This window comes from Brachyhypopomus gauderio, chromosome 3 (genome assembly GCF_052324685.1).
Source record: "Brachyhypopomus gauderio isolate BG-103 chromosome 3, BGAUD_0.2, whole genome shotgun sequence".
In the NCBI taxonomy this organism is placed as follows: domain Eukaryota; kingdom Metazoa; phylum Chordata; class Actinopteri; order Gymnotiformes; family Hypopomidae; genus Brachyhypopomus; species Brachyhypopomus gauderio.
This window is the reverse complement of record NC_135213.1, coordinates 4,940,990-4,954,772: the sequence shown is the minus strand read 5'-3', so window position 1 is coordinate 4,954,772 and position 13,783 is coordinate 4,940,990. Positions and strand designations below refer to the sequence as shown.

Genomic DNA, 13,783 nt, shown 5'->3' with positions numbered 1-13,783 from the left:
CTGAGCTGATTGTGGACTGTGTTGATATCTGACTGCTTCCTTCCAGAAGCTGTGAGATATACTTTCTTTTTTTTGTTGGGGGGGGGGGGGGGGGGGGGGGGGCAGGGTATCTGCACATTTTTAAATCTCAAATTCAATGACTTTTAAGACCTTTTTAATACCTCTCACAGGAAAAAATAATACTATTACCGGGGATGCAGGTGTGTAATAATTTAATGCCTCCCCTCATAAAATTCCAGACATTTTAAGACATTTTTAGGCCTTGAATATGGAAAACTAAATTTAAGACATTTTAAGACTTTTTAAGGACCGGCGGGTACCCTGGGGGGGGGGTGTCTGTATATATCTGGTCTTGCTCAATCACCACTACCTTGCACTTGCGTCTGGTAAACCACAAAGTATTCATCATTTCCACAGCTCTCGAAATCCTCGCCGGCACAGTGATGAAGGCAGAGCTCTTCTTCCTCGGGCTCGTGCAGGGAGAAGACAGTGGTGGGGAAACCACAGTGACATGTCTCCCCAGCCAGTACTGCCAGGGAGAACTCCTGTAAACAAGAGTGGATCATACAAAAATAACCTGAACACAGAGTGGACCAAAATATATTCAAGTTCAATCTAGTCCTAATATTCACCACTTAGAGATAAAATGTTTTGAATCGTTTAGTTATTTAAAAAGGTCCTAGATTCAATAGAAATACACACATGCAAACGTATCAGGAGCAGCAAAGAGGAATTAATAAATGTTGAAGCCCAACAACTCCTCACTCACTCTCCACACACAGCAACACACAGACACACACGCACACACACTACACACAACCAAACACACACAACAACACCCCCCACACACATACAGAGTGCTGACAAGCATTTCATTGATTTGGCTTGTTAAATTTTCTATATTTGCTGAAATGTGAAGTGACTGAAACAAAAAAAAGTGATGCTCAAGACATACTCAAGTTCTCTCTCTCTCTCTCTCTCACACACACACACACACACACACACACACACACCTTCTCTGTGCACATGTCCACACACTTGTCAACAGACATATTCTGAATGTCAGTGCCAACAGGAAGAGCCAGAGAGATGTTTTCAGGCCTCCTGAAACAGCCTTTAAAAATCGCACTTCCGTCTGAAAAATGAACCAAACACACACAAACTTATCATGAACGTTTGCTCTCCAAACTCTTGACAGTTCCACAAAACCATTCTACACAGTGCTTCAAGTTTTAATGACCTTTTCACGAATGTACAGAACCATGCACCAACTTCCCAAAAACCTCACCGCAGTCACCATGATTAACCACGTCTTCATGCTCATGAGGAACATTGTGTTTGTTTCTTTATTGACTACTGACTAAGTTGATCTTTAAGCTGGAAGCTCAGATACTCTCAGTCAGGGCAAACACAATCATACAAAATATTCTGATTATTGCTATAACAAAATTCTGAATATACACTGCACACACACACACACACACACACACACACACACACACACACACACAGTCCCATGAGGCACATTTGTGTACTCAAAGTTTTGGAGGCACAGATATCTCGTGGCAGCACATTGTGTTCTCTTACCCTCAGTGTCTGTAGGAATGTGTGGGGTGATAAGTGGGGTGATGAATTGGGTGATGCTTGTTTGTTTGTGTTTATGCTGCTCACACAAACATGTATAAAGATCTAAGCTCTCATCAGCAGTCAGTGTGGAGTTTTATAAGGGAGGCAGGGGAACTGGTTTTGTTTTGGATAGACATGTGCCCTTTCTGTACTGGCAGTGTGTGTGTGTGTGTGTGTGTGTGTGTGTGTGTGTGTGTGCATGTTTACATCTTTGTGTTTGCATGTGAGTACATTTGTGCACGCACAGGCATGTTTGAATGCACACAAGTGTGTGTGTGTGTGTGTGTGTGTGTGTGTGTGTGTGTGTGTGTGTGTGTGTGTGTGTGTGTGTGTGCACCAGACTCTCACATCTGCGGGCCGACTCCTGACTCAGCTCCAGTCTGTATATGGACAGGCGGTTCACTCCCCCACACAGGGTGCTCTTCTCCCCCTTACACTCCATGTTGCAGTGGCTCTCCGACACATTTTCCCCCTGGATCTTGTGGCCGCAGTAACACTCAGCTCCGAACTCCAGGCCTGCGTACGCGTACCCCCTGAAAACAGCCAACGTCAACATCACTCTATTCCTGACACTCTAGACCACACTTGGAATATAGAGCAATGCATGAAATTTCAGTTCTTCGTTGATGATTTTAACTAGTGATTTATTCATTCTTGTTGCAGCTCTTAAATCATCTGCATTTGAACATCGTTTGCCCTAGAGCACAAGTCCACATTAAACACAGCGGTGTGAAAACGTAGGTTTCCTGCGCTGGTCTATACACCCCTCTTAAAGTCGGACTGGAAAGGAAGCGCTGTGTCATTTCACAGCACAGTGTCATTTCACACCCTCTCTCACGCTGTACTGCTTTTCTAATGCTTTCACATTTTTTTTTTACAACGATTTTTTCGGCATTGGGCGGACGCTTCACCAGCGCGATCTACTGAGGTGGTTTGCAGTCTCGTGAGGATCTGTGTCCTCATGTTAGCAGAGATAAGCAAGTGTCAAAAATATTCTCAGGCAAAAGTGAGAAGGTAAACCTCAGTGGCTCGGCTGTGTGGTCGGCCAGGGGACGTTCGGTCCACCACCACCGTCTTGTGTCCTTCGCTGAAATACTCCGACTTGGCTAACGTTAGCCAAACCGTGCAACTGCTTAGCCAGCTCGACAGAATCAAGCAGCTCCCAGACATCATTAGAACCGAAACACTCGCTGTCATCAAACAAGCGCGCATCACAAAGTGTTGCTGCTGCCATAAATTAACACGCCGAGCCGCCGAGTCAGAGAACGCGTGCGGCGGTTTGACTCGACTCATCAAAAGCCTGCGGCGGTTTGACTAATGTAAGAGGAAGCGAGCGGTGGTTTGAGTCGGGTCAGAACATGCAGGCAGTGGAGACACTAACACGGTGGCCCAAATGACGCCATTAGGGTGTGATTACAGAAGAACGTGAGGAACATGAGGTTTGGTAAATAGAGCAAAACTGCCCTGGAATTTGGGGGAGAGATGAATGATCTGATCCCACAGACAGCTTTAAAAACAGCAGGTATGATAAGAGCAAAACAAAACAACACACACACACACACACACACAAACAAACAAGCTCTATCAACGACTGCCAAGAAATTACTTGGCTTCTTTGTCACTTTTGTCCCTGGTATTCAAACAGAGTATAGTCACTACACTACAGATTCACATACAGTACTGCCCAGAACTCAGTTAGGGAGTTTTCTGATTGGCTGTTCGGTCTACATTTGACTCTAAATGACATAATATAGACACATTGTGGCTTGATCTACCAAGGGAGTGTGCTGATGTAACGGTACATTTTGCGACACGTTATATTTTGGAGGCCCAGAACAGGTGTGAGATCCCCAAAACACGGAACACGTGCTCGGGGGGAGCCGGCACCTTCAGGAAGCAGGTGTTTCCTTATGAGTCATTTTCTTCTGTGCAGGCCCAGAAAATGCATGCGTGTCATTTCGTGTGTTTGAATGGGAATTTGGCGGACAGTGAGCTAACAGAAGGTGATCATCACTCACTGTTAGTTCACTGTTCATTTGGTGGGTCCCCACAGACGGTGCAGTCTGGACGCTGTGAGTCTGAGCCCTATCCACTATCTCTAAACCAATGCTAGTACCCTTTTGTTCATATCTTATGGATGTCTAGACACTGGCAAAATATTCGCGCACACCTGCCGTCTGTGTTCTGTGCTTCTGCGTTATGGAACTTCTGTGTAAGCAGATTTAGAGGCCACACCTTATCTCTGTTGCCCATTTAGAGGCCACACCTTATCTCTGTTGCCCTTTTTCTTTTGTGTCTGTTTTTGTACATCCTGTGGAAATGTCCTGAAATCTGTCCTGAAATCAACTCTTGCCCCTTGAAATCAACTCTTGACTGCAAACCACCTCAGATTTGAAGGAATCTTGTCGCAACCGTCCCGTCTGGCCCCGGCCTTGTCCCGCACTGTTGACTTCTGTTTCATTCCCACAAGAATCATGGGATTCCAGTGCCAAAGTCATGCGCTGCTTTGCTTGATGACCTTAGTAATTCATGTTTTTATGTCGATGTCAGCATGTTGAACGCTGACATAACGTGTGACACGAGATGACAGGGAAGAGTGAGGGGGAGAGGAGGAAGTGAGACAGGCACAAAGATGGAGAGAGAGACAGCAGGACAGCACAAGTGAGACAGGCACAAAGGCGGAGAGAGAGACAGCAGGACAGCACACAGGGCCAGATACCTGACCTCTTGTTTGTGGTTGGTCAGCCACATCATAATGTATAACATCCATCATGTCTGAAGAACATGAGTCTCTTATACAGCATTTGTCTCAAAGGACTTATCTTCAGAAAATCTTCACTGAAGTTTCCTAATTACTTAATATGATGGACATATAAAACACACAGTCACAGAGATCTATTTCAGGGAAACCTGCTTAAAACCTGCCACCCAAACAGTGTGTGTGTGTGTGTGTGTGTGTGTGTGTGTGTGTGTGTGTGTGTGTGTGTGTGTGTGTGTGTGTGTGCGTGTGTGTGTGTGCGTGTGTGTGTGTGTGTTTGTGTGTGTGTGTTTGTGTGTGTGTGTTTGTGTGTGTGTGTGTGTGTGTGTGTGTGTGTGTGTGTGTGTGTGTGTGTGTGTGTGTGTGTGTGTGTGTATGCGATTGTTGCACAAGTCGAAGCTGAAGTCAAACCTCTCTGCACAGTTGTCTTGGCAACGGAAGACCGTCATTTTTTTGTAGTCAAAGAAGGAGACTCCACGTAATGCCCTCTTCTGTGTGTTGTCGACGTAGCAACCGATGTATTTAGCTAGAGAAAGGGGGGGTGGGGGGTGAAAGAAAGACAGAAGAGGAGGGGAAACACACGGTTAAGGTTTTGTTTTTCATGAATTCAGTTTATATCAAGATGTTCTCAGCCATGCTGGGCATACCTAACACCATTTACACCCGCCCATCCGGTCAACACCACCAGCGATCTTGACATCTCTAACTCCACCACCCATCCTGAGATCTCTAACACCATCACCACCCATCCTGATATGACCTACATAGTTCAGAGTCTATACGGTTCAGTATCTAAATGGTTCACAGTCTATACAGTTCAGTGTTTATATGGTTCAGAGTCTATATGGTTCAGTGTTTATATGGTTCAGAGTCTATACGGTTCAGTATTTATATGGTTCATAGACTATATGGTCCAGTTTTATATGGTTCAGAGACTATATGGTCCAGTGTCTGCAGTGACTGTCTCATAAAAAGAGGACATGTGGACATCCTAGGTCATGTGATACAGAAGGACAGTAATCATATTCTCAATATTACAAAAATGCAAACATGTCCTTATACTTCTCAATGTGTCAGATCTCTGAACGAGAAATGTATTCAAATCATCTCAGCAAAATAGCAGAACATCTGATTTTTAACGTCAAAGCTGCACCCATTTATCAGAACTACTTGGAACATTTACGTGGTGATGGAATATGGAATATGGAATATGGATTCTCATATTCTGATGGATCAATGTCTTTCTTAAACTCATGGCCACACCAACAAAAACCTGCCTAGCGCCAAAGCCAGTTCATCTGAATGGGGCAAGGCCCTACGGCCACAAAACAGCTATTCACTTCATGGTAAAAACCATGTAGGTGAAATTAACCCCACAAATTCACAGATTTCAGAAGCGTGGGCCCCATGCAAGAAGGAGGACCATTAGTTAGAGGACCATTAGAAGGAGGACCATTAGAAGGAGGACCATTAGTTAGAGGACCATTAGAAGGAGGACCATTAGTTCCACTTTCTTGTTTTTTATTGGTCCACACCTCCAAAGTTCAGAACTTCGTGTGTTCCTGCGTAGCTCTCTGGCTTGTGACTGGCTTGCCTGTAGAGAAGGGCTGCACCTTTAGTCCAGTGCGTAGAATCAGTGCATCTCAGTTTTTAAATTTGGGTCATATGCCCCTCTGGTGGTCTACTTGAGCAATTGCAGCTTGACCTGACAGCCTATGGAAGGAGCAGTGACTGACCCAATCACTTATTTGTTTGGCTGCGTTTAATAATCAGTCCTTCTGCCCAACATTCAAATTTACAAGCTTTAAAAAAAACTGGATAAGGCTGGATGGACAAAGATGGCAACGGGGACGGAGAGTTTTGACATCGCTGTCACGGTTTGACACCCCACAGGGACACATGGATGTCTGTCTTGTCCAAGGGTATGACAGCATGCTCAGTGAAATAGGCGGGAAAGTGGGAACAGGAAATTGCTCCTCCATCCCACAATCCCCTGAGATGGCGCAGAAATGACAAATCAGCCAACCCCGAGGTGTACATACTGTTCAACAAACTTCCAGTTAACATTTGGAGCAAAGACCCGGTTTCACTATGTATACATTACAACCTGCAGGTCTTACTTGGGAGAATTTCCCAATGCTCTCCAGCAGATGGCAGTAATGACCACGTTTATTCTAAGCATGCCCTGCTTACGTTTCCATAGAACCATGTTTGGCTGACTGATCCCTTATTAAATCACTGCAGTGTTTTTGTGCAATCAATTACCTCTACCTCAGTTCCCTTCATATTATCCTCTGTAAAGACGCGGCTGGATTCGCTAAGCCGATTGTGCTCTGACGCAAGGCTTTGGTAGTGGTGTTAAGTCAAAATCTTACTGGTGCTTTGTACCATGAAAATGACATGATACTATAGTATGGATTGACATTGATTTGTTGCTTTGATGAGAAGAATGCACATATTTGTTTTGGCAATAAGCCAAAAAAAAAAATCCTCTGAATCCAATAAACTACTGAAATTGTACAAATTATAGATGTTGAAGGTCCTGGCCATTATCCAATATTATGCAGTCATAACCGGACACAGTGTAGATCCATCACAATGATGGAGACTTTAAGACTGTACAGCAGAGGTGAATAAGCACCTCTTTATCATCATAATCATAATAAGTCTTTATCATCATCATCATCATCATCATCATCATCATCATCATCATCATCATCGCCACTACCACCATGGCAGCAACAAGGTTATCAATTCAATCTTAGGCCGCTGCGCTCATGGAGAACGCTTCAGGCCTCGGGTCCAAACAAACCCAGAGACATCGCAAACCTGCAATTCAGTGTTCTCAAAGACACCTGTCCCTTTTGGTGGACCTCTGTCTTCTACAGTCATCGTACCTTTCAGCGAAGCATCACACATACGGTCCCACCTTCTAATATACGACATCCATCAGTGGCATGTTGTATCAGGTCACTCCATTAGTATTTAATAACTTTTCTAATAGCTGACTAAGAGGAGAGCTGGATTTTATTATATGAACACTAGCCCAGAGCATTATGGGTAATTGCAATTGTCTAAAAGCAAAGAGCAGCCTTAGAGCTGGTGCTGCGAGGTAATCGCATTTCTGGGTTTGGTAATCTGCTTTATATACAGGCAAAGCTCCAGCTCCCTCAGTACTGCAAAGCTAAGTGGCTAACGCGGACGAGGGACACGGAGCAGGCGGGGGAGGGGAGGGCTGAGAGGAGCACCGTGGAATCATTGGTGTCCCAGTGGCCAGAGGATTGGCCGAAACCCAGAAGGTCACAGGTTTGATTCCAGGTCATGGTGGGTACGGTGGTATTCTGCTAGCCAGAGGTCATGGCTGCCGTCCAAAGGGCCATGGGTTCAATTCCTAGTTGTGAAGAGAGGGAATATTGTGATATTCTAGTAAATGGAGGACCTGGCTATGACTCAAAAGGTCATGGATTTGATTCCAGCTGCCTTTATATCCTTGGACAACGACCAAATCCTCAAACACTAGAGCAATGCCACCCAGTGCAGCCTCTTGTAAATACACTCGATGACAAAATGTAAATTATTTCCAGATCCCAGTAACAGAAGCTTGGCCACTTTTCTTACTATCTCTTATACTGAAGTGTCAGAGCTTTGTTACCACCCCCCATGTGTTCTGTCCTACTTTCGTTTCTGGTTTTCCTGTGCTTTATTGAGTTCTTTGTTACTTCCTGGTTGTCTGTTATTGTTTGCAATTCCCTGATTTTGTGTCATATATATATATTTTTTCTGTATACTTTGTGGTTCGTATATTTAAGACTATTGTGTTGTTCAGTTCCTTGTCTGTCCTTTGTTTGGATATTGTGTCTCTGTTCTTTGTCACACTTAGATCTTGAGGCTCTCCGCCATGCTTTGTTAGTTCTTCGTGTTTTAATTACTCTTTTATGTCTGTACCATCTCTGTTTATCCTAATATTATTTTACTCCTGTTCCTAGTTCTGATTGTGTTTTGTTAACTTATTAAACCTGTCTTTGACTATGCTTGTGTGCCTTGCCTACCTCTGCATGGCAGTATAGCTGTGCTCACAGAAAAGTGACAGAGGTTTATCTGTGTTCTTACACTAACACGGTAGAGGTGAAGTTGTGTTCTTACACTAAAGTGGTAGAAGTGAAGCTGTGTTCTTACACTAAAGTGGTAGAGGTTTATCTGTGTTCTTACATTAAGTGGTAGAGGTGAAGCTGTGTTCTTACATTAAGTGACAGGTTTATCTGTGTTCTTTCATTAAAGTGGTAGAGGTGAAGCTGTGTTCTTACACTAAAGTGGTAGAGGTGAAGTTGTGTTCTTACATTAAAGTGGTAGAGGTGAAGTTGTGTTCTTACATTAAAGTGGTAGAGGTGAAGTTGTGTTCTTACATTAAGTGGTAGAGGTGAAGTTGTGTTCTTACACTAAAGTGGTAGAGGTGAAGTTGTGTTCTTACATTAAGTGGTAGAGGTGAAGCTGTGTTCTTACCAGAGGTGGGGACTCGAGTCACATGACTTGGACTCGAGTCAGACTCGAGTCATTAATATTAAGACTTTTGACTTGACTTGAAAAAATATTCAGAGACTTAGACTTGACTTGGACTTTTACACCAATAACTTGGGACTTGAATTGGACTTGAACCTGTTTACTTGCAAAGACTTGATTTTTTTAACCCCAAATCTAAATTTTAAAATGCATATTAATATTTATAAAGTGCGCCCCATTAATTTCATTTCCGTCCTTCTGACGCAGACCGGCGTTACACCAGATTCTGTGACCGTCGAGTTTTGTGACCACAGGGGGAGCTATTTCACAGTTTCTGTTCAGAGGCACAAACGCTTTACGAATGCTACGTAAACTACGCTGATGCACTTTCTTTACTCGTTTTGTTGGTGTCCACGAGCCAAAATATGACAGATGTTTATATTTACATTTATCGTCTCTTAATTACATAAATGTACTTAAACAAGATCTACCATCCCCTCACCATTGCAGCCAACAAAGAAATCATGAATGGGATGTACAGGTGAGCCTTTTTAACTGGGGTCACCAATTCTGACGGCAGCCATCAGAATATGTGACCCCACTGAATCTCCAGGTAACAATAGTAGCCTACACCGTGACCCCACAATAACAGAAAACAATGAAAAAATAACCCTAACCTTTTATTAGTCTATATTTAAACATTTTATCCAAATGTTTAGAATAACCATTCGTAATGACAGCATCTTGCTTACGATGAAGCTTGCTATTTTCGTGTAAAATGATGTAACGAAACATTCTTGTTTAAGTACATTTATGTAATTAAGAGAAGATAAAATGTAAATGATGTCATCTTTTGGCTGGCGGACACCAACAAAACGAGTAAAGAAACGCATCAGCGTAGCATTCGTAACGCGCTGGTGCCTGTAAAAAAAAAAAGACTCGAAAGGACTTGAAATTCCAAGTTTCAGACTTGGGACTTGACTTGACTGTTGCCTGTCTTGACTCGAGACTTGACTTGAGTTGACTGTCTTTGCTTGAGACTTGACTCGGGACTTGAGGATAAAGACTTGGACTTACTTGAGACTTGCAAAACACTGACTTGGTCCCACCTCTGGTTCTTACATTAAGTGGTAGAGGTGAAGCTGTGTTCTTACACTAAAGTGGTAGAGGTGAAGTTGTGTTCTTACATTAAAGTGGTAGAAGTGAAGCTGTGTTCTTACACTAAAGTGGTAGAGGTGAAGTTGTGTTCTTACATTAAGTGGTAGAGGTGAAGCTGTGTTCTTACATTAGGTGGTAGAGGTGAAGCTGTGTTCTTACATTAAGTGGTAGAGGTGAAGCTGTGTTCTTACATTATGTGACAGGTTTATCTGTGTTCTTTCATTAAAGTGGTAGAGGTGAAGCTGTGTTCTTACATTAAGTGGTAGAGGTGAAGCTGTGTTCTTACACTAAAGTGGTAGAGGTGAAGCTGTGTTCTTACATTAAAGTGGTAGAGGTGAAGCTGTGTTCTTACACTAAAGTGGTAGAGGTGAAGTTGTGTTCTTACATTAAGTGGTAGAGGTGAAGCTGTGTTCTTACACTAAAGTGGTAGAAGTGAAACTGTGTTCTTACATTAAGTGGTTGAGGTGAAGCTGTGTTCTTACATAAAGTGGTAGAGGTGAAGCTGTGTACTTACACTAAAGTGGTAGTGGTGAAGCTGTGTTCTTACACTAAAGTGGTAGAGGTGAAGTTGTGTTCTTACATTAAGTGGTAGAGGTTTATCTGTGTTCTTAAATTAAGTGGTAGAGGTGAAGCTGTGTTCTTACATTAAAGTGGTGGAGGTGAAGCTGTGTTCTTACATTAAGTGGTAGAGGTGAACATGTGTTCTTACATTAGGTGGTGGAGGTGAAGCTGTGTTCTTACATTAAGTGGTAGAGGTGAAGCTGTGTTCTTACATTAAGTGGTAGAGGTGAAGCTGTGCTTTCCACCAGAAGGTGGCAGACAGGACGCAGGTAGGAGCAGATTTGCCTGCATAGCTTTGCACACCCACCTACACTGCTCAGCTCTTCGAGTGTGCATGTCTGTGTTGTGTATATGTATACATGTGTATGTCTGTGTGTGTGTGTGTGTGTGTGTGTGTGTGTGTGTGTGTGTGTGTGTGTGTGTGTGTGTGCATGCATGTTTGTGTGTGAGACATCAGTCCAAAAGCATTCCGAGTGGCAAGAAGAAACAAATCACCTATTTAATCATACCAATTAAGTCATACCATGATTTCCATATGCACATGTAATCACAAGATAGTAATCCAACCATGACGAGCACCTCTCCCCAGTTTCAGGTGACACACACAGACAGTTCTGAATCTAAACTGGCAAAGAATTTCAGATCCGTGGGGGGTGATTTCTGCATTGGTGTCTCACATCGTCCCCACTCTGTGATGAGTCTGGAGAGGCATCAAGGAACCTGATCTGCACTCTGGTTCTCAAACCCTGTACCAGATCTTGAACTTGGCCGGCATCCGGACACACCAACAGAGACCAGAGCCTCTTGTCCTGCCCGCATAGCTGTTTCCGTCTCCTCCTCTGTCCTGGTGTAATCACGAGTGGCACATTGCATACGCTCGGGGAGAGAGAGTGGCGTTCACTGTTCACCGAAGGACCAGAGGGCTACACCACTGGACCATCTGCTCAAAGCACTTACATGTGGGCAGGGAGGACCCTAATGAGCAGGGATCCTCAGAGTGGCATTTCACAGCCTTCATAGTGTCTGCCTATTGGTCGACGAACAGCTGGTGGATTTAGGAGCCAATCTCTTTTCATTTGAAATGAATGGATGTGATGAATTGACAGCTTGATTGGTAGGATTTGGTGGAGAGCACTTGAATAAGCTTCGAAGGCTAGCGCCATAGCACCATAGCGCCAAAGTGCTAGCCATTGCCACGGTGAAGTGAAGCATTGACAAGTCACACTGTGGATTCCAAGCACAGGTTGATTATATAATCAGCAATAAAGAGAATTCTTCGCAGTAATTACATTAATTAGCCCGAGGCTATGAGCAGCCTGATGAACAAAATGGAGAAATCCCATGTGATTGGATCAATGAGGACGATGCACAAGAACTGTGCACATTGTGACCAGCCCTATTAGCTAACATCCGTCTCTTGGGCTCAGTGATCACCATCGAGATCAGTGATGCAATAACCCACCGCATCAGGTCACAATTTCCTAACGTCATTGGTTAGATTTTTTCATCAGAATGTAGCCTACAAAGGAAATGTGTCTGATTAGTGTCACAGAGGGTGTAGCTTGTGCAGAGCTAGCTACCATCATCCTAGCATTAAACTCCCTCCATCAGTTCACCACCAACTCCAACCTGGATGCCTGATTGAGAGGAAAGTGATTTCAAATTGCGTGGTACTGACCTCCAAAGCAAAAACGTTGTGAACTCACAGCAAAAAGTGCAATATCACGACAAACACTGCCACACAAGCAAGTCGAGTTTTCAATTGGACACGATGCTCGGCATTATGGGGCTTATGGCTTTAGTTTTTAATTTTCGTAAAAGGGTCTAATGTCTCAGCCTCGACACCATGCCTCTGCACTTTAACCCATCTGCCTCAACAGTCGCCGCCGCGTAGCTGCAGACGCTGTTAGCGTCGGGCTACGCTCTCGCACCAATTAAGGACAAAGGACGAGTGCATCCGCAGTGACACGACGCTCTTTCTGCTGAACGCAGTGAACCTGAGACGAGTTCACAATGAAGAGAGGAAGGGAGATGAGACCAGCAATTATTGCACTGTACACATATTAGCCTAGTCATGTAAAAAGCAGCTGGAAGGAGTGTCTTCGTGGGCAAATAATTATGATAGTCAGACGTTTACATTTCCTTTCATGTAATATGCTTTCAGTTTGCTTTATTAGACGGAGTTCCTCCATCTGCAATTGTATAGATAATACATATAATTACTAATATATAAATACGAATATATTTCATATAATAAATGTCATTATTAATAACTGAAAACAAGCAGTGGGCTTGATACCATGTCTTGACCACATTCTAACTTTACATCTAAAATTACATTCTAACTTGTTTGTTCAGTTACTAGATAGAGAACATTGCACACCCCAGTTATACAGATATTACAAAGAAGTGCATTATGATTTTAGTTTAGTTGCCTTTAGTTGGACTAAAGGCAAAAACTATTATAGAGAATAACAGCATTACTGAAAATTCAACAGTAATAGCAACAGTTAAATTGAAGATTAGCTCTGTGTAGCTGTACCAGTTCATTCATAACTGGTTTGGATTGGAACTACCACATGGGCCTTTTAAACTGGAGCCCCACTGTTATTAAATGCAAGTAAACAGTCTGTGGATGTGACTCAGTCTCTGCTAACCTCCACCTCTTTAGTGAAAGAGGTGGAGCATATTATAATGCTCGTTAATATGCTAATGTTAATATGCTAATATGCTGTGTTAATATGCTTTCACAAGGTGTGTCATTATGGGGAAGCAGTTGGATTAGATGATCGTCGTCCTACCTCGCCCACCCTCCATCTCTTTGCCGCTCCTCCCTCTTGGTCCTCTGGTCCTGCTGCTGCGGTCCTCTCTACCTGTCCAGGTGGAGGCGTCCGAGCTGCTTGCCTTCATCCAGGGGGGTCCAAACCTGCGAGCCGCCCTCCGCGTGTCCTTGAACACACGTCCAATGATGCCCAGGCTGCGGCCCTCTGATGCCGGGTATCCTCCGTCGGGCGGCATGGGCGGCCGGATGGCTCCGGCTGGGCCCCCGTCGCCCGAGAAACCCGAGTGGAGGAAGACGAGGCTCCCGGCGGTGAGGTAGAGTAAGATGAAGGAGAAGAAACGGACCGGCTTGCGGCGGAAGTACCGCTGGATCTTCAGCAGGGGGCGGGCCATGACGGAGAC

General features: G+C 44.0%; 1 protein-coding gene across 1 annotated transcript in view; it reads right to left on the bottom strand.

Moving 5' to 3' along the window:
• Positions 1-13,783, bottom strand: part of wscd2 (WSC domain containing 2) — a 23,229-nt gene extending 9,446 nt beyond the window's left edge. Inside the window, exons 1-5 of the mRNA XM_076999054.1 lie at positions 13,402-13,783; positions 4,796-4,910; positions 1,975-2,159; positions 1,014-1,135; positions 371-545 (exon numbers count right to left, since the gene is read on the bottom strand). Coding sequence (XP_076855169.1) covers positions 371-545; positions 1,014-1,135; positions 1,975-2,159; positions 4,796-4,910; positions 13,402-13,774 — 970 coding nt within the window. The 5' untranslated portion in view covers positions 13,775-13,783. The remainder of the gene's footprint in view (positions 1-370; positions 546-1,013; positions 1,136-1,974; positions 2,160-4,795; positions 4,911-13,401) is intronic.